The 20,257-nt window shown below is 46.7% G+C and overlaps 1 protein-coding gene across 1 annotated transcript in view; it reads left to right on the top strand.

Moving 5' to 3' along the window:
• The window catches only part of wdfy4 (WDFY family member 4), a 157,249-nt gene that overhangs the window by 36,416 nt on the left and 100,576 nt on the right, over window positions 1-20,257 (top strand). Inside the window, 10 exon segments of the mRNA XM_078428358.1 lie at window positions 454-530; window positions 1,115-1,398; window positions 4,009-4,284; window positions 5,187-5,418; window positions 5,500-5,651; window positions 7,396-7,507; window positions 13,770-13,960; window positions 15,573-15,725; window positions 16,280-16,350; window positions 17,965-18,126. Of these exon segments, the coding sequence (XP_078284484.1) occupies window positions 454-530; window positions 1,115-1,398; window positions 4,009-4,284; window positions 5,187-5,418; window positions 5,500-5,651; window positions 7,396-7,507; window positions 13,770-13,960; window positions 15,573-15,725; window positions 16,280-16,350; window positions 17,965-18,126 (1,710 nt within the window).

Consider the following 20,257-nt stretch of genomic DNA (forward strand, 5'->3'; position numbering starts at 1 on the left):
CGCAATGGGAAGCATGCCATTGTCCATTATTGCAATCAGTCTGTGTTGTTTTGTAGTGAACAAAGTGAACAGTAAGGAACAGCAAATGCTCACAGTCTTTCTCCAGAGCTAGATGATTCTAAAATTAAAGGGTACAGACTTAAGGTGAGAGGGAGGGAGATTTAAGTGGGACCTCAGGGGTAACTGTTTTCACTCAGTATTCTGGTGTATCGGTTCCATAGACAAAGTCTGATGTCCGCAATAAGGTAGAGGTGAATTGGGCAGTACCCTAGCTTGTGGAAGGACTGTTAACAGAGGGGAAGAAGTCAATAGTCAATTTATTTGTCACATACACATAAATGTGCAGTGAAATGAAAAATTACCCGCAGTCTGAAGTCTGAAGTATGAAGAGAGAACAGTCTCAAATATAATCCGTTCTGGAAGGCAAGCCTAACTCTCTGAATCTTTTGACAGGTGCTATTTCCTGCCCACAGTGGCCACAATATTGGGTTCCAACGCGGACTCTCCAATTGTTGGTGGAGTTGGGAATGGTAAGCAGACACTTGTACTCTATATTTAATTGTATAAAGTGGGGTCTGTTTCCATGCTCTACCTTTACACTACACACTGCTGTGCACATATCTAGAGCTCTCGTTGCCGGAGGTTGTCTTCTCGCGTCAGTCACGGGTAGCAGCTATGGGGCGTGCGTTTGGCACATTACAACCTGCTTCAAAAGGCTCAAATGTTCAGCCAGGCAATTAGTGAACCCTCTAGTTATCACGGGGGCTGTTAGTTTAGTTTAGAGATACAGCGCGGAAACAGGCCCTTCGGCCCACCGAGTCTGCGTCGACCAGCGATCCCCACACACTAGCACTATCCTACACACACTAGGGACAATTTACAACTTTACCACAACAAATTGATGTACACACCCGCAAGCCTTTGGAGTGCGGGAGGAACCGGAACACCCGGAGAAAACCCACGCAGTCACAGGGAGAATGTGCAAACTCCGTACAGACAGCACCCATAGTCAGGATGGAACCCGGGTCCCTGGCGCTGTGAGGCAGCAGCTCTACCCGCTGCACCACCGTGCGAACTTCTGCTTTATTGCTCTGCCTTTGGTTTCTCTCCCCAGGTTTGCGGGGGTTTCCACCACCTGTCGGCTTGACATTCTCCACGTGGTTCATGGTTAACAGCTTCAGTTCTGCTTTTGACGCTCACCCTGTTCGACTGCTGACACTCTTCCGACACACGTCAAAGATGGAGAAGGACTACACCTGCTTGTCCATCCACATCGCCGCGCCACAGCAGCAGCTGGTCATTTCTACTCAGGAGGAAGTGTTCGAACCTTTGGGTACAGAGTATCAACACTTCATCTCAGCACTGAACAAACGTCTTGCACTTAATGGCCAAACAACAGTCCCTTGTCTTTTTCTTTGTTTTCACTTTTAATTTAATTTTAATTTCAAGTTTTCATGTACCTCATTGTATGTTATGGCTGTTAAACATAGAAAATAGGTGCAGGAGGAGGCCATTCGGCCCTTCGAGCCAGCACCGCCATTCATTGTGATCACGGCTGATCATCCACAATTAGTAACCTGTGCCTGCCTTCTCCCCATATGCCTTGATTCCACTAGCCCCTAGAGCTCTAACTAACTCTCTTTTAACTCTGTTGGCAGACTAATTTCCCTCTGGGGTTGAATAAAGTTCCATCTTATCGTATCGTATCGTATCTCAAAATGCTGTTGTGCTTCCTGTAAGGTCAACTGGTAAACATAGTGTATAGATCAGTACAGGAGTCTGAAGAAGGGTCCTGACATGAGGAGTCATCTATCCATGTTAGATCACATTCCCAGTAGCACAGGTGGGGTGTGATACTCACTGTCCTCCCCCTCCCTCCCCCTCTGACACAAAGTAGTTGCAAATCCCTGACCTTGCTCTGTCTGCCCATTCAGAAGTCCTCTTGGTCTGGGGTCTGACTCATTAGGTCACTCTTGCTGTGTTCCCCTTCCATTCACTGAAACCCTGGTTCCTGCACTCCCTTTAAATTTAACTGGTCGACTGGTAAATGTTTTTATAATTTTATAGACAATAGACAATAGGTGCAGGAGGAGGCCATTCGGCCCTTCGAGCCAGCACCGCCATTCAATGTGATCATGGCTGATCATTCTCAATCAGTACCCCGTTCCTGCCTTCTCCCCATACCCCCTGACTCCGCTATCCTTAAGAGCTCTATCTAGCTCTCTCTTGAATGTATTCAGAGAATTGGCCTCCACTGCCTTCTGAGGCAGAGAATTCCACAGATTCACAACTCTCTGACTGAAAAAGTTTTTCCTCATCTCCGTTCTATTTTGTGTTACATCTAAAAGATATGAATTGTGGGTGTGTTGGAATGTTAACAGAAATAACATTCATTGGTCTGGATAATCTCTAGTCCAGCATCACCGCCAGTCTCAAGCCAGCTGGATAATCGGAGTTTTACTATGGACGGTGGAAGGGAAATAAACCAAACACAAGTTACTGGAGGAACTCAGCGGCTCAGTCAGCATCAAGAGAGAGAGAGACAAGAGTGTTTATTGTCATATGTCCAAAAACGGAGCAATGTTTTGTTTAGATTAGTTTATTATCGTTACATCCGTGAAGGGATTGGATAGGCGACATTTCCAGAAGGAACTCTCCCTCGGATTTCTTTGGCCCAAACGTTGCATGTCCACTCCCTCCACAGACGCTGCCTGACCCACTGAGTTCCTCCCACACATTGTGTTTTGTTCAAAATTCCAGCACCTGCACCAAAGATACTAGAGGAGCAAGATAGACCACTCGACCCTAAAAACCGTAGTATGTCACGGCACCATTTTAGTAGGAACTTGCAGAAACATTTAAAAAGAAAAATAACAAAAAACTGTGAATTGATAGATGAGATATATTCTGCATTTTAATGGTATCATCACACATACTGTTCCCCCAAAACACTGATTACACTGCGAGAGGCAGAGCGAACGGCGGGTTTTGCTTACTAAAATGGCTCCTTTGCGTACTACACTTCAGTATAGGTGATTTCAACGGAGTGGTTCATCTTAGACAATAGACAATAGACAATAGGTGCAGGAGTAGGCCATTCAGCCCTTCGAGCCAGCACCGCCATTCAATGCGATCATGGCTGATCACTCTCAATCAGTACCCCGTTCCTGCCTTCTCCCCATACCCCCTCACTCTGCTATCCTTAAGAGCTCTATCCAGCTCTCTCTTGAAAGCATCCAACGAACTGGCCTCCACTGCCTTCTGAGGCAGAGAATTCCACACCTTCACCACTCTCTGACTGAAAAAGTTCTTCCTCATCTCCGTTCTAAATGGCCTACCCCTTATTCTTAAACTGTGGCCCCTTGTTCTGGACTCCCCCAACATTGTTCTGGACTCCCCCAACATTGTTCCTCTAGTATCTTTGGTCTGCAGTCTCTGTTGAGAAATAAGCCACTTTGTTTACTCTTAGTAAACTCTGGAGTTTACTTTACTCCAAGGACCCAAACAGTCTTTCCAGGTGAGACAAAGGTTCACCTGCACCTCCTCCAACCTCATCTATTGCATCCGCTGCTCTAGATGTCAACTTATTTACATCGGCGAAACCAAGCGCAGGCTCGGCGATCGCTTCGCTGAACACCTGCGCTCGGTCCGCATTGACAAAACTGATCTCCCGGTGGCCGAGCACTTTAACGCCCCCTCCCATTCCCAGTCTGACCTTTCTGTCATGAGCCTCCTCCAGTGCCATAGTGAGGCCCACCGGAAATTGGAGGAACAGCACCTCATATTTCGCCTGGGCAGTTTGCAGCCCAGCGGTATGAACGTCGACTTCTCCAACTTTAGATAGTTCCTCTGTCCATCCCTTCCCCTCCTCCTTCCCAGTTCTCCCTCTATCTTCCTGTCTCCACCTATATCCTTCCTTTGTCCCGCCCCCCTGACATCAGTCTGAAGAAGGGTCTCGACCCGAAACGTCACCCATTCCTTCTCTCCCGAGATGCTGCCTGACCTGCTGAGTTACTCCAGCATTTTGTGAATAAATTGTTTACTCTTACACTGGACATTGTGTTACTAAAACCATCTGAACAATTCTTCTTGATGTCCACCTCAGACTGGAGTGATTCTGAGCAATCCCAGCGCTCATCCGCACTAACCACTGTTGAGTTTGACGTGGCCAAGTGCTTGGCCATTGGTCAGTGGCACCACTTGTCTGTGACACTGACCAAGGATGTTCGAAGGCACAGCACCGTGATTGCCTACCTAAACGGGAAAGCAATAGGCACTTCTAAGGTAGGTCATGCGGTTTTTAATTTTAAGTTGACATCATTTCATAAATGTACATTTATCATTGCTGTCGTGTGTCAACACTGAAGGGACAAGTTATTGTTACTTTGTTAGCTGTTGCAATGTTTTAAACAAATGATGGTTTTCATATGGGTCGTAGAACATTGAACAGGACGGCACAGGAACAGCCCATAATGCCTGTGCTGAACATGATGTCAAGACAAACTCTGCCGGCACATAATCCCTATGCCTTTATTCCCTGCAGATCCATGTGCTGATTTGAAAATCTCTTAAATGCCACTGTTTTATATGCCACGATATTCAGGAATTCCTATTCCGGGAAGCTCAGTATCCTCAATCCTAGCCCCCCTGACATCAGTCTGAAGAAGGGTCTCGACCCGAAACGTCACCCATTCCTTCTCTCCCGAGATGCTGCCTGACCTGCTGAGTTACTCCAGCATTTTGTGAATAAATATCCTCAATCCTAGTCCTCACTCCACAAACTGGACCTGTTCTCACACATTACAAACCCTCTACTCTTTTAAATCTTTATTTCACAGCACCATTTCTTACACTACTTTATTGGACTCTATCTTGCACTAAATGTTATTCCCTTTATTCCGTATGTCTATACTGTGGGTGGTTTGATTGTAATGATATGAAGAAGGGTCTTGACCCCAAATGTCACCCGTTCCTGCCTGTCCCGCTGAGTTACTCCAGTATTCTCTGAATATCTTCAATGTAAACCAGCATCTGCAGTTCCTTCCTGCACAGTAGTTCAAGACTGCTCCCTGGTTGTTGTTAGGATGGTTCAGTTGCCTGATAAAATTGTGCAGCAATTGGATAATGTTCTTACAGTAGCAATGAGATTGATTGTGCACTGTAACTAGTGGTGGTGCCTCCCACAGATGCAGTATATTCAGTCGTTCCCAGGAATGCATTTTACTTTGGAGTCATCGGCTGTCGTGGATGTTCACGGACTTATTGGAACTCCCCAGATGTGGAAGCAGAGATCGTCCTTGGCTTGGCGCCTTGGCCCCACTTATCTACTTGAAGAGGCCATTTCTTCAGAGACGGTTGAAGTCATTTACCAGCTGGGGCCAAACTATTTGGGAAACTTCCAGTCTGTTCATTTGCCTGGTAGGTTGGTGACCCTCGGAACACCAAAGGAGATCAGTCTCAGTCAGTCCCCAAACTAACTTCTCATTTCATATTCTGCAGTGACTGATCTGTCCAGTACACCAGTGCCTTCAACTCTTGTGGCAGAGGAGAAGGTATCCTTTGGAATCAACGTAATCTCTTCCAATGTGATGACCATCACAGATATACGGAAAACATTCAATGAAGTTGACAGCCGATTAATCTCCAGTGAGGTCTGTTCATTGAGTAGCAACAGTTCAGTTCAGATTAGTTTGTTGTCATGTGTACCGGGGTACAGTGAAAAGCTGTTGTTGCGTGCTAACCAGCCAGCGGAGAGACAATACGTGATTACAATTGAGCCGTTCACCGTGTACAGATACATGAAAGGGAATAATGTTTAATGCAACGTAAAGCCAGAATAGTCCGATCAATGATAGTCTGAGGGTCCCTGATGAGGTAGATAGTAGTTCAGGATCGCTCTCTAGTTGCCGCAGAATGATCCAGTTGCCTGGGAAGTAAATCTCCAACCTTGCACCGTCCATAGCTGGGAACACAAGGAACTGCAGAACTGGAACCTTGAGCAAAGCACAAAGTGCTGGAAGAACTCAATGGGTCAGGCAACATTTTAGGTCGGGTGCCAATTGCTGTTTGAAGGAGGTTCCTGACCCAAGGAGATGCCTGTCCATTCCCTCCGCAGATGTGGGTGCAGTGGTAGAGTTGCTGCCTCACAGAGCCAGGGACCCGGGTTCGAACCTGACAACAGGTGCTGTAGGTACAGAGTTTGTACGTTCTCCCTGTGACCACCTGGGTTTTCTCCGGGTGCTCCGGTTTCCTCCCACACTCCAAAGATGTGCGGGTTTGTAGGTTTTGTGACTTTTGTAAATTGTCCCGAACATGAAGGACAGAACTAGTGCACAGGTGGCTGCTGGTCAGTGCAGCCTCAGTGGGCCATAGGGCCTGTCTCCATGCTCTGTCTCCAAAACTAAAATTAAGTAGCCGACTAACTAAGTTCCTCCAGCACATGGTGTAATGTTCACCAAGTAGTTATTTATATACCTGGAATTTTAAATCTTATTGTTTTGTAGATTCTCTGATTTAGTGGACAAGTTAGGACCATTCAGAAACCTGATCACAGATGGGATGAACCTTCCCCCAAGCCCGGTGGCGTGCACTTTCAAGCTTCTGTGTCTTCTTCCTGATGGCAGCAGGGAGAAGAATGAAAAACTGGCTTGGCAAAGGTCTTTGATGATGTTGGCTGCTTTACAAGGCAGCGTGAAGTGTAGATGGAGCCAGTGGTGGGGAGTGTGGTGTGTGTGATGGACTGGGCTACATCTACAATGGTGGGGAGTGTGGTGTGTGTGATGGACTGGGCAACATCTACAATGGTGGGGAGTGTGGTGTGTGTGATGGACTGGGCTACATCTACAATGGTGGTGAGTGTGGTGTGTGTGATGGACTGGGCAACAGCTACAATGGTGGGGAGTGTGGTGTGTGTGATGGACTGGGCTACATCTACAATGGTGGGGAGTGTGGTGTGTGTGATGGACTGGGCAACAGCTACAACTCTCTGTTGTTTCTTGCTGTCTTGGTCTTATCTGTAGCTCCATAATAGATATTCATACCTGCAGCTAACAAGCTGTGTACATCTCAGGCTAACCATTATTGTCTCTATGGTTTCACAACTCACTATCCCTGAGATAACATGGGACACTTTCATTATGGCAAAGATGCAATACATGTGCAAGTTATTTTGACTGGTGGTACCTGGGTGGAGTTTAGTCTTCATTCCACACCACTGCCATGGGTTGCTTCTCTCTGATCCCACTGTCATTCAAAGCGCTGGAATAAGCAACATAATTCATTGCATGTGTTAAAAATAAATTAATTTGTCTCCCTAATAGCTGTTCATCAAGGAGTTGCTTCCAGTTTTCTGCTATTAACGCTAGTGTGTTCATTTTCCCCTTTTGTTGTGGGCAGCTGGGAATTTCCTCGCGAGATGACGCCATGCCCATTGTTGTTGTGAAAAACACTGCCAGCCATCTCCCCGGCTCAGCCCGCACTATCGGGGCAGCTCTTGCAAGCTTCTCTGGTAAGAAACGTCAAGTCATTTTACCTCAAATTAAAATAACAACATAATTACAACATAATCTGAAGAAGGGTCTCGACCCGAAACGTCACCCATTCCTTCTCTCCAAGATGCGGCCTGACCTGCTGAGTTACTCCAGCACTTTGTGATACAGTAATTACAGTAATGACAGGTTTGTTTCATGTAATTTTGTGTTTTTATTGTGTGTTTGTTTGGTGTATTTTTGACTGTTGCCAGATCAATTTCCCTCTTGGGGTAAATAAAGTTATTTCGTATCGTATGTTAATTATACAACAGATAATGAACTAACTTTTGGTCAGTAATCTGGGATGTTAACTTAGAACATAGAACCTAGAACACGACAGCACAAGAACAGGCCCTTCGGCCCACAATATCGGTACTTAACGTGATGCCGAGACCAACTCTTACCTGCCTACACGCAACCCATCTCTCTCCATCCACTGCATATCAACAGTTCAACAGTTCAACAGAGCTTTATTTGTCATTCGGTACCAAGGTACCGAACGAAACTACATAGCAGTCACACACAAAAAAGAACACAAGACACATGACCCCAACACATAACGTCCATCACAGTGACTCCAAACACCCCCTCACTGTGATGGAGGCAACAAAACTTCCACTCTCTTCCCCACGCCCACGGACAGACAGCTCGTCCCCGACCGACCCGCACAGTCCCCGCAAGGGGATGGAAGTCCCCGCGGCCGAGTCGCACCGGGCGCTGAGACGTCTCGCGGCCGAACCGGGCGATGGAAGGCCCCGCGACCGAGCCGTGCGCAGCTAAGTCCCGCGGCCGAGCCGCACCGGGCGATGTTAGGCTCCGCGGCCAAGCCGCACCGGGCGATGGAAGGCCCCGCGGCCAAGCCGCACCGGGCGATGTTAAGTCCAGCGGCCGAGCCGCACCAGCGATAAAAAGTCCCGCGGCCGAGCCGCGCCGAGCGATGTTAGGCCCCGCGGCCCGGGCACTGTTAAGTCCAGCGGCCGAGCCGCACCAGCGATGTTAGGCCCCGCGGCCGAGCCGCACCGGGCGATGGAAGGCCCCGCGGCCAAGCCGCACCGGGCACTGTTAAGTCCAGCGGCCGAGCCGCGCCGGGCGATGGAAGGCCCCGCGGCCGAGCCGCACCCCGCGCCGTGAGGAAGAGACCTAAAAGAGAAAGGTTTCCCCCACCCACACCACCCCCCCCACCCACACCACCACCCCCCACACCCACACCACCACCCCCCACACATACACAACCAAAAAAAAAAAAAAACCATCCCAACACCGACACACAACAAAAAAAAAAAGGAAAAAAGACGATCAGACTGCTAGCGAGCCGCAGCCGTTAGGCGCCGCCACTTCCATGTGCCTATCCAAAAGCCTCTTCAAAGCCACTGCCTTACTTGCCTCCTGCACCACTCCTGGCAACGCGTTCCAGGCCCCACACGACTCCATCTACAACTTTGCCCCGCTCACCTAAAGCTGGACCCACTCATCTTTGATCTTTCCACCCGGGAAAAGGGTTCTGGCTGTGTACTGCATCTGTCCTCACAGAGTCTCACATTGTGATCGTGTGGAGTACACTCACCTGCTACAATAGTGATATTGCTCGGTACAATTTGCACAAGTCTCATCAAGGGTTATTTTATCTCCCTCTCTCCCTGTCCTGAGAATGTTACCATTGGCTGGGGTGTATGTCGTTTAGCTTAGGTAGTTTAGAGATACAACATGGCCTTCGGCCCACTCAGTCCACGCTGACCATCGTTCACACTAATTCCATGTTACCCCCCACTCCCATCCACTCTACACACGAGGGGCAATTTACAGAGGCCAATTAGCCTCAATCAATGTGTTTTTCTTTGCATCTCCTTTTGTGTTTGGCAGCCGGGAATTTCTTTGCGAGATGCCACAATACCCATTGATCTGGTGGAAAACACTGCCAGCCAACTTTACGTTAAACAATAGACAACAGGTGCAGGAGGAGGCCATTCGGCCCTTCGAGCCAGCACCGCCATTCAATGTGATCATGGCTGATCATTCACAATCAGTACCCAGTTCCTGCCTTCTCCCCATACCCTCTGACTCCGCTATCATTATATGCTTTACGTATAGAGTATGACTGTGGTAACGGAGAGAACGTGCAAACTCCACACAGACCGTGGACCCGCACACACTAAGCACAGGGATCTAGTGTGTGAGCTGACACGATGTGTTGCAGCATCTGTAAAAACATCTGGCAAATGAGTGGCCCAGCTGAGCACTTCTGTCCTTTGTTTAAAAAAGTCTGTAGATATTATTCAGTGCAAAACAGGTTCTTATGGCTAAGGTAGACACAAAGTGCTGGAGTAACTCAGAGGGCCAGGCAGCATTGATTAGTACAGGTGTCAGAGGTTATGGGGAGATGGCAGGAGAATGGGGTTAGGAGGGAGAGATAGATCAGCCATGATTGAATGGCGGAGTAGACTTGATGGGCCGAATGGCCTAATTCTACTCCTTCTCCTTATGTCCTTATGACCTTATCTCTGGAGAACATGGATAGTTGGCGTTTTGGATCAGGTCTCTTCTCTTCACTGCATACTTGCAGCTGACCTGATGGTCAAACAGCCAATGATTTGGACATTTACACCAACATGGGTGACAATGGATGCTGGAATCCGGAGCAACAAACTATCTAACTAACTGTTGGAGGGCAATCAGTCTGAAGAAGGGTCTTGACCCAAAATGTCACCCATTCCTTCTCTCAGGCGATGCTACCTGACCCACTGAGTTACTCCAGCATTTTGTGACTACCTGCTGTATAAACCAGCATCTGCAAATCCTTCCTTCTCAGGTTCTTATGCCTGTTGTAGACGGTATAGGTATTATACTGATTGTTATTACGCTGACTGATTTGAAATTCTACCTGATTAATTCGACTATTTTGAAACATCTATATTGAGCCAAGTAAATGCGAGTCTTTTTTTAAACATCTCTCCTTTTTATTAATCTTTGCAAGGAAACGCTGCAGTTATAACTTGAATCCTTATGAACGCCCAATTATATATGTGTCATGTCTGGGGAAATCCAACCCTGTACTCTCCTGTAGTTTTCTAATATTTGTACAGATACATATCTTCCAAACTGTCAATTGCTGGCAAAATCTTGGCTAATTTGTCACTGTGGTTCCAGGCTCCCATTATTACCATCAGAATGGGTAGAGGAGATCAACAAATAGCTCAGTGTGAGAGACTTGCCGAAGGATTGACAGGGGGCCCAGGAGTTTGCGGAGATTGATAAGGGAATTGTTTTGAAGATAATCCTTACTATTTATTTGATTGCTGTAATTAGTCCTTGGAAATTGTTCCCTTTGTCTTCAGAATGAGGTGACAAAGCGAAGCCCCGAATGCCCAGCGCAAGTGAAAGGTCCCCTGATACAATTTCTAATGAGCGGAACTACTAAAGGCTGAGGGCCCGGACAAATTGTGCAGCCTAATTTCAGTACCATTATTTACCCCATGCTGTGGCGGCATTCTGTTATAAACAAGTCATCAAGACCTTTTAGATCTTTCTGCTGAAATATTTTGAAAAGGTTTATTTTATTGTAGCAATTACACTGTGCTCTATTCCCTTTTGAGAAAATCCTTTAATTAAAAAAACAAACTATATCAATACTTTACCCTGGCATGTATGAATTTATAGCACCCTTAATATTAATGTTTCCCGTTATATTGCACTGTGGTGCCAACTTGCCTCAATGGTAACACTCTTGCCTGAGTTAGAAAGTTGTGGATTCCAGCTGAACTCTGCCGTATGTATACATGAGCATCCTGGCCAGACCTTGTGTAGAGCACAGAATGCTGGAGTAACTCAGCGGCTCAAACAGTGTCTCTGGAGGACATGGACAGGTGACGTTTCAGGTTGGGACCCTTCTTCAGATTGATTGTAGTAGAGGGGGCAGAAAGCTGGAAAATAACTGGACGTGGGGCAAGGCCTGGCAAGTGATAGATAGATAAAGAAGGGTCTCGAACCGAAATCACCTATTCCGTCTCTCCAGAGATGCTGCCTGACCCGCTGAGTTACTCCAGCATTTTGTGTATATCTTCAAGTGATAGGTGGGTACAGGTGAGGGAGATTTTGATTGGCAGACGGGTGCCTAAAGGTTAGAGATGAAAAGAAAACAAAAGACTTTAGACTTTAGAGATACAGCGTGGAAACAGGCCCTTCAGCCCACCGAGTCCGCACCGACCAGCGATCCCCGCACACTAACACTCTTCTACACACACACTCGGGACAATTTACAAATTTACCAAAGCCAATTTGCCTACAAACCTGCACGTGTTTGGAATGTGGGAGGAAATTGGAGCACCCGGAGAAAAGCCACCCGGTCACGGGGAGAACGTACAAACTCTGTACAGGCAGCACCCGTAGTCAGGATTGAACCCGGGTCTCTGGCGCCGTGAGGCAACGACTCTACCGCCGCGCCACCGTGCCGCCCCATAAAGGCGAGTAAAGGGGGAAAGCTGGAAAAGAGAGATGGTGTTGGGACAAAGTCTGGCAAGTGATGGGTGGGTACACGTGAGGTGGGGGCAGGGGGTGAGTGGCAGATGTGTGGAGATGGTGACAAAGGCTAGAGGTGAAAAGGAGGTAAAATGGTGTCAGATCAGGAGTGAAGAGGAGTGGAATGTAAAGCTTATTCCATGTCTCTCCTGATCTCACACCCATTTGTCCCCTTGTCCCTTTTTCATCTCTGGCCTTTGCCAACCCATCTTCCTGTTAAAAATCTCCCTCATCTGTATCCGCTTGTCAGGCTTTGCCCACCCTCCACTCTTTCCCTGATTCCTCACCCCGACTACAATCAGCCTGAAGAAGGGTCCTGATCCATTCATTTCATTCCCCATTAAATGTAGTTCCACCCTTAGTTCTTCTTCTCGCTGCCCCCATCCTGCAGAAGGTACAGAAGCCTGAAAGCGCGCACCATCAGACTCACGAACAGCTTCTTCCCCTCTGTTATCAGGCTTCTGAATGGTCCTTCCATAAGCTGGGGTACTGTCCGATTCACCTCTACCTCATTGCGGACATTGGACTTTATCTAAGAAGTTGATGTGCTACAATGCTGAGAACTATATTCTGCACTGTGGAGCTTCCCTTTGCTCTATCTATTGCACTTGTGTTTGAACTGATTGTATTTATTTATGGTTTCTGTGATATGAATAGATAGCTGCAAAACAAACCCTTTCACTGTAGATGGACACAAAAAGCTGGAGTAACTCAGCGGGACAGGCAGCATCTCTGGAGAGAAGGAATGGGTGACGTTTCGGGTCGAGACTCTTCTTCAGACTCACCCATTCCTTCTCTCCAGAGATGGTGCCTGTCCCGCTGAGTTACTCCAGCTTTTTGTGTCTATCTTCAGTCTCAACCAGCATCTGCAGTTCCTTCCTGCACAAAGCTTTTCACTGCGCATTGATACACATAACCATAATAAACCTAAACCTCGATCCAATGCTCCTTTGAAAGGCAAATGAAAGGGTTACTTCTGAAAGCAGAACAATGTAGATGTTGGAAGGTGAACACTCACCCAGGCATTATGGGAGGAAATAACTCATCCTATTGATTCAATGACCTTCAGTCAGATCTCAGAAGGAAAGTCCCTCATCTTCAAATGAAGAGGGGTAGCACAGTGGCACAGCGGGTAGAGCTGCTACTTCACAGCAGCAGAGACCCGGGTTCAATCCTGACCTCAGGTGCTGCCTGTGTGGAGTTTGCACAATCTGTCTGTGGCCGCGTGGGTTCTCTCCGGGTGCACGAGTTTCCTCCCACATCCGAAAGACGTGCAGGTTTGTAGGCTAATTGGCCCTCTGTAAAATGGCCAATTTAGAAATGTGTGTCGGGAGTGGATGAGAAAGTGGGATAACATAGAACTAGTGTGGATGGGTGACCGATGGTCGACGTGGACTTGGTGGGCTGAAGGGCCTATTTCCAATCTGTATCTTTATATCAATCAATACAAATAAGCTCTGTTTCTTATAAGAAGATAACTGCAGATGCTGGTACAAATCGAAGGTATTTATTCACAAAATGCTGGAGTAACTCAGCAGGTCAGGCAGCATCTCGGGAGAGAAGGAATGGGTGACGTTTCGGGTCGAGACCCTTCTTTCTCTGCAGATGCTGCCAGACCTGCTGAGTGTTTATATCGTTTATTTTAGACCTCTGCATACTTTTATCTTTGAACTTTTGGTTTGAAGATCGTGATGTATAAACACTGAACTGCCTGGGTTTATCTTTCAGGAGTCAGAACATTTGTTTCCAGTCCTGCTGCCAATTGCTTACAATGCCTCGGTGGTCCTGCTGTGATATTAGGTCTGGTTGCCATGGCGTCTGATGATGGTGAAATGTATGCAGCTATTAAAGTTCTGATTTCCGTTCTGAATGGCAGTTCACTCTGCGAAAGGGAGATGCAACGCATTAAAGGCTACAGGGTAATATGACAATTTAGAAATGATTACATTCATATTGGCTGCCCGGGTTAAACAGTGTTATGGAATTCTGAAAGACATATTGATCTTCAAAGTTCATAATAATTCTGAAGGTTAATTAGAATCTGAGTTTATCAGTTGATTTTTAACTATAATCTTGTAAATATTATGTCAGATTATTTGCTTTACAAATGTTAGATAATGATGACCTCAATGGACGTCAAGTGTCAGAAAGATTGATTAGAATCTTTGCCTCAAAACTGAACCCCCACTTGCATACAATTTTATGCATGAGATGATTTTTCTCATGTTTGAAGTGTTCTTGCCTATTTCTTGTTCTGTACATGCCATGTCCATGGCAAAAATGATTTATCCTTGTGAGATGTGATTTCCCCTTCATACCCCCTGCACAAGATTCTAGATTTTAGATTTAGAGATACAGCGCGGAAACAGGCCCTTCGGCCCACCAAGTCCGCGCTGACCAGCGATCCCTGCACATTAACACTATCCTACACACACTAGGGACAATTTTTATTTATTTTTCATTTTACCCAGTCAATTAACCTACAAACCTGTACGTCTTTGGAGTGTGGGAGGAAACCGAAGATCTCGGAGAAAACCCACGCAGGTCACGGGGAGAACGTACAAACTCCATACAGTGCAGCACCCGTAGTCAGGATCGAACCTGAGTCTCCGGCGCTGCATTCGCTGTAAGGCAGCAGCTCTACCGCTGCGCCACCGTGCCACCATGAGATGAGATCCAAGATGAGACCACTAGCCACAGACACCAAATGCTGGAGTAAATCAGTGACCCGCTGAGTTACTCCAGCATTTTGTGTCTATCTTCATTGTAAACCAGCATCTGCAGTTCCTTCCTGCACATACCACCACCACCAGAAGTTGTCTGAGAAGGTCATGTCTCGCAACCATTGCTGTTCACTCCCGGTTAAAGGACACGACCCGAAACGTCACCAATTCCTTCTCTCCAGAGATGCTGCCTGTCCCGTTGAGTTGATGGCTATGGCCTCTGTTTCTGGACTCTCCCACTGGTGGAAACATCCTCTCCATATTCAATCTATCCAGGTCTATTCTGTTCCACCTGCTGCCCCGTGAGTGGCTCAGTAAAGGGGGGGGCACAGTGGTACAGTGGTAGAGTTGCTGCCTGACAGCATCAGCGACCCGGGTTCAATCCTCACTACGGGTGCTGTCTGTATGGAGTTTGTATGTTCTCCCCGTGACCACGTGGGCTTTCTCCGGGTGCTCCGGTTTCCTCCTACTTTCCGAAGATGTGCAGGTTTGTAGGTTAATTGGCTTCTGTAAATTGTCTCTAGTCTGTAGGATAGAACCAGTGTACGGGTGATTGTTGGTCTGCATGGATTCGTTGGGCCGAAGGGCCTGTTTCCACGCTGTATCTCTAAACTAAACTTAAGGAAGATGGTTCAAGAAAGGAAAGTTGGAATATCAGATAATTTTAATTAAAGAACAGGCTGTATGTGGAAAGCTCTAATTTTGAGTTTCTGGTGACCTGTAACGGTTACATTGTGCAGTGACTTTATCTCCTGCCTGTTGTGCTAATGCCAATGTAGTCATGCTTAACTCTGCAAATCCCACACAGCTGTTGGCGCTGCTACTCAGACGGAGAGCCCGACTGCTGAACGCCAGGATCTTCCAGCTGGTCCTGACCATAGTTGGCACGGTTGAGCTAGGCCGAGGCACCTCCACCATCCACAACCAGTGTGCTTTCAGGGACCTTCTTTGTGACTTTGAGGTAAATGGACTTGGAAAATAATGTCAGCTAAGGCCCGTCTTGCCATTAAACCTTACAGGTAAAGGCCAGTATGACGTGGAATGATTCTGTTTATGACAAGGAACCTGCGAATACACTCTAATAGAACATAGAGCAGTACAAGAACAGGCCCTTCGGCCCACTATATCTGTGCCAGCCAAGCCAATTTTAATTAACCCCATCTGCATGCACACGGTTTATATCCTTCCATCTCCTTGTTTATGTACTTGTCTAAATGCCTCTTAAATGTTGTTATCATATCTATTTTCACCACTTCCTCGCCGAATCCTCCATTGTTCTTCCCCCTCCCTCACGGCGGTCCCCCACGACGGGTCCTTCATTGTCCACAAAGGAATGAGCAAGGTCCTTGATTGTGTTGGCGGTTTTCCTGAGGCAGTGTGGTGTAGATGGAGTTGATGGTGGATGGAGACAAGACAGTGTGATAGACTGGGCTCCATCCACAACGCTTCATAAGGTCTTAGGTCTTGGGGCAGATTTCTCATCTTTATTAACAGAAAGATATATATTTTTTCCAGATTTGGTTGCATGCTCCTGAAAAACTCGACCTTCTGCTTCTTAGACACTTAATGGACCTTCTCAAAAGCAGGTAACATCGTATGTCAGGGCATTTCAATCTGATCTTTAGTCATTGCATTAAACTTAGTTTTGCAGTGTTGGACAAGTGAATCACCGATTTAATATGTGCTGATGGAAGTTATTAAATCAAATGATCTACAATTTAGTTTAGAGATACAGTGTGAAAACAGGCCCTTTGGCCTACTGAGTCTGCACCGACCGGTGATCACAGGTACACTAGTTCTATCTTTCACACTAGGGACAATTTACAGAAACCAATTAATCTACAAACCCGCATGTCTTTGGCATGTGGGAGGAAACCGAAGCACCCGGAGAAAACCCACGCAGTCACACTATCACCCACTTTAGTGTCACCTAGATTTTTTTTAGAGATACAGCGCGGAAACAGGCCCTTTGGCCCACCGAGTCCGCACCGCCCAGCGATCCCCGCACATTAACACTATCCTACACACACTAGGGACAATTTTTACATTTACCCAGTCAAATAACCTACATACCTGCACGTCTTTGGAGTGTGGGAGGAAACCGAAGATCTCGGAGAAAACCCACGCAGGTCACCGGGAGAACGTACAAACTCCGTAAAGACGGCGCCCGTAGTCGGGATCGAACCTGAGTCTCTGGCGCTGCATTCACTGTAAGGCAGCAACTCTACTGCTGCGCCACTGTGCCGCCCTACAAACTTTCTATTCATGTGCTCCACATTCTCATCCAGTTCATTGATATAAACCACAGACATCAATAGTCCAGAGGTACACCACTAGTCACAGACCACCAGTCTGAAATAAAACTTCCACCATCACCATCTATGATTTGGTATGGAATGCTCTGGTGTGGTGTGGTATGGTGTGGTATGGTATTGTATGTTGTAGTATGGTATGGTATGCTATGGTATGGTAATTTGTCACATGTACCGAGTTATTTCATTTCAAGAAATCAATTATGTTCTGTATCTAGTTGGCTAGTTCTCCCTGTGTCTCATGCGCTAACCTTCCAGAACAGCCTACCATACAGAGCCTTATCTCCATTCCTTTTGTCCTGTTTTCACACCTTCACACCCATCCATCCATCCATCCATCCATCCATCCATCCATCCATCCATCCATCCATCCATCCATCCATCCATCCATCCATCCATCCATCCATCCATCCATCCATCCATCCATCCATCCATCCATCCATCCATCCATCCATCCATCCATCCATCCATCCATCTCCCCCCTGACGTCAGTCTGAGGAAGGGTCTCGACCCGAAGTGTCGCCATTCCTTCTCTCCAGAGATGCTGCCTGACCCGCTGAGTTACTCCAGCATTTTGTGTCTATCTTTGGTATAAAAACCAGCATCTGCAGTGCTTCATACACTTATCAAATGCCTTGCTGAAATCCATATAGATAACCTCTAGGACTTTGACCTCAATAACCCTTTTGGTTGCTTCTTGATTGTGTTTTGTTCTTATCCCCGAAAAACGAGGATACTCTAGCTTTCTGCCTTGTAACTAATGGCTTGGAATTTGGATTATGTCAAGGAATGGCTAAATAGTGCAATGAATTTTCTGAAACTATAGCTTTGCAACTTCACAAAGTGTGGTGAGTAAACAACTTCACGTCTTGTGTTGTTTCTCCTCAGTGATGGAGGCAGAAATGCAGAGGTGATGCACAGGCTTCAGGTGCCACAGAGACTGGTATTCCTGCTGAATGACCCAAACAATACCAGAACCAAGGTTCATCTCATACAAACTATCCTTGCAGATTTGCTGAAAAATTGCTTCAGTAGGACAGATTTTCTCAGGTACTGTTTCTGAGTTTACTTTGTGAATTTATCCTCTTGCTTTTGTAAGAATATTTTATTTTGGTCAGATCAAAAACTTCTTGGTTTAGAGACACAGTACGGAAACAGGCCCTTCGGCCCACCGAGTCCACGCTGACCATCGATCACCCGTTCACACTAGTTCTATGTTATCCCACGTTCTCATCCACTCCCGACACACTGGGGGCAATTTACAGAGGGGCAAATAACCTGCAAACCCACAAATCTTTGGGATGTGGGAAGAAACCGGAGCACCCGGAGGAAGCCCACATAGTCACAAGGAGAATGTGCAAACTCCACACAGACAGCACACCAATGGCAGGATTGAACCCGGGGCTCTGGAGCTGGGTGGCAGTAGCTAACCTGGCTCTCTCTCTCTCTCTCTCTTGTCCCACTCTGATCCACACTGTCCTGGGCTGTGGGCTTCTGGAATTAGCTATTGTTTTCTCTTTATCGCCTTCATCCCAAGAATAACAATGTGTTTATTCACAAAATGCTGGAGTAACTCAGCAGGTCAGGCAGCATCTCGGGAGAGAAGGAATGGCAGCCCAGTGGTATGAACATCGTCTTCTCCAACTTTAGATAGTTCCTCTGTCCCTCCCGTCCCCTCCTCCTTCCCAGATCTCCCTCTATCTTCCTGTCTCCACCTATATCCTTCCTTTGTCCCGCCCCCCTGACATCAGTCTGAAGAAGAGTCTCGACCCAAAACGTCACCCATTCCTTCTCTCCCGAGATGCTGCCTGACCTGCTGAGTTACTCCAGCATTTTGTGAATAAATACCTTCGATTTGTACCAGCATCTGCAGTTATTATCTTCTTATAATAACAATGTGTTGGTCTGCTCTTGTTTTGATTCAGGTGTCCGTATTGTTTTTGTACTTTACCTGTTGGTCCTTATTGGATCCTTATTGTTGCATCAATGTGCCAACAATTAAAGTGAGATAAAAAGTGAAGGTGTCTTCGAATCAGAGAGTCGCCACGCTGTACAACACGGGGACCGGTCTTTTAACTCCTCTCTGTCCACACTGACCAAGTTGGCATATTGGGCTCGTCACGCTTTCCTGCATTTACCCATGGTCCTCGAAATTGTTCCTAGCTCTATATCTGTCCAAATGTATTTTAAATGGCACAATTGTATCCATTTCTGTACCTTCCTGCCGCAGCTTATTCCAGATATGGACTACCTTCAGAGTGAAAGAGTTGCCTCTGAGGTCACTCCCAACTCTCTCCCCTCTCACGTTAAGCCGGTGCCCTCTGGTTTTAGAATCCTCTTCCCTGAGAAAAAGATTGAGAGTGTTCATTTTATCCATGCCCCTCATGATTTGTACATCTCAATAAGGTCACCGCACAGTCTCCAGTGCTCCAAAGGAAATATCTCAGCCCTTCCAACCACAACTTAGACCTAAGTCTTCAAGCCAGGTGATATTTCAGTCTGAAGTCCATAAAAGTTCATTGTTTCTAGGAGCAGAATAAGGCCATTCGGCCCATCAGGTCTCCTCTGCCATTCAATCATGGCTGATCTATCTTTCCCTCACAACTCAACTGAAGAAGGGTCCTGACCTGAAACGCTACCTATCCATGTTCTCCATGATCTGCTGAGTTACTCCTGCATTTTGTGTCTTTCCTTTGTAAACCATCATCTGCAGTTCCTTGTTTTAACATTTTGGTGAATCTTTTCTGCACTCTTTCAAACTTAATAACATCCTTGCTGTGGCTGGGAGACCAGAACTGCAATCTGTACTCCAAGTGTGGTCTCACCAACGACTTGGACAGCTGAAATGACTGCAGGTACGTGGTTCTCTAAACGTTGCCAGTCTGCATAGCTTCTTTGGGAAGGATACTGAATATTGAATACAAAAGTTGGGACATCATGATAGAAACATTTTCTATGTTTCTATCATGATGTCCCAACTTTTATATTGGGACAATATTCAGTATTCTTCCCAATGAAGCCAAGCAGACTGGCAACGTTTAGAGAACCACGTACCTGCAGTCCCAGACCTCTCTGCCCTGCAACACTTCCCTGGACTCTACTGTTTACCAATGAAGACCTGCCCTGATTTGAAATACGTGTAGGAAGGAACTGCAGGTGCTGGTTTACACCGAGGTTAGAC

The sequence above is a fragment of the Rhinoraja longicauda genome, chromosome 35 (assembly GCF_053455715.1).
Source record: "Rhinoraja longicauda isolate Sanriku21f chromosome 35, sRhiLon1.1, whole genome shotgun sequence".
Classification (NCBI taxonomy): domain Eukaryota; kingdom Metazoa; phylum Chordata; class Chondrichthyes; order Rajiformes; family Arhynchobatidae; genus Rhinoraja; species Rhinoraja longicauda.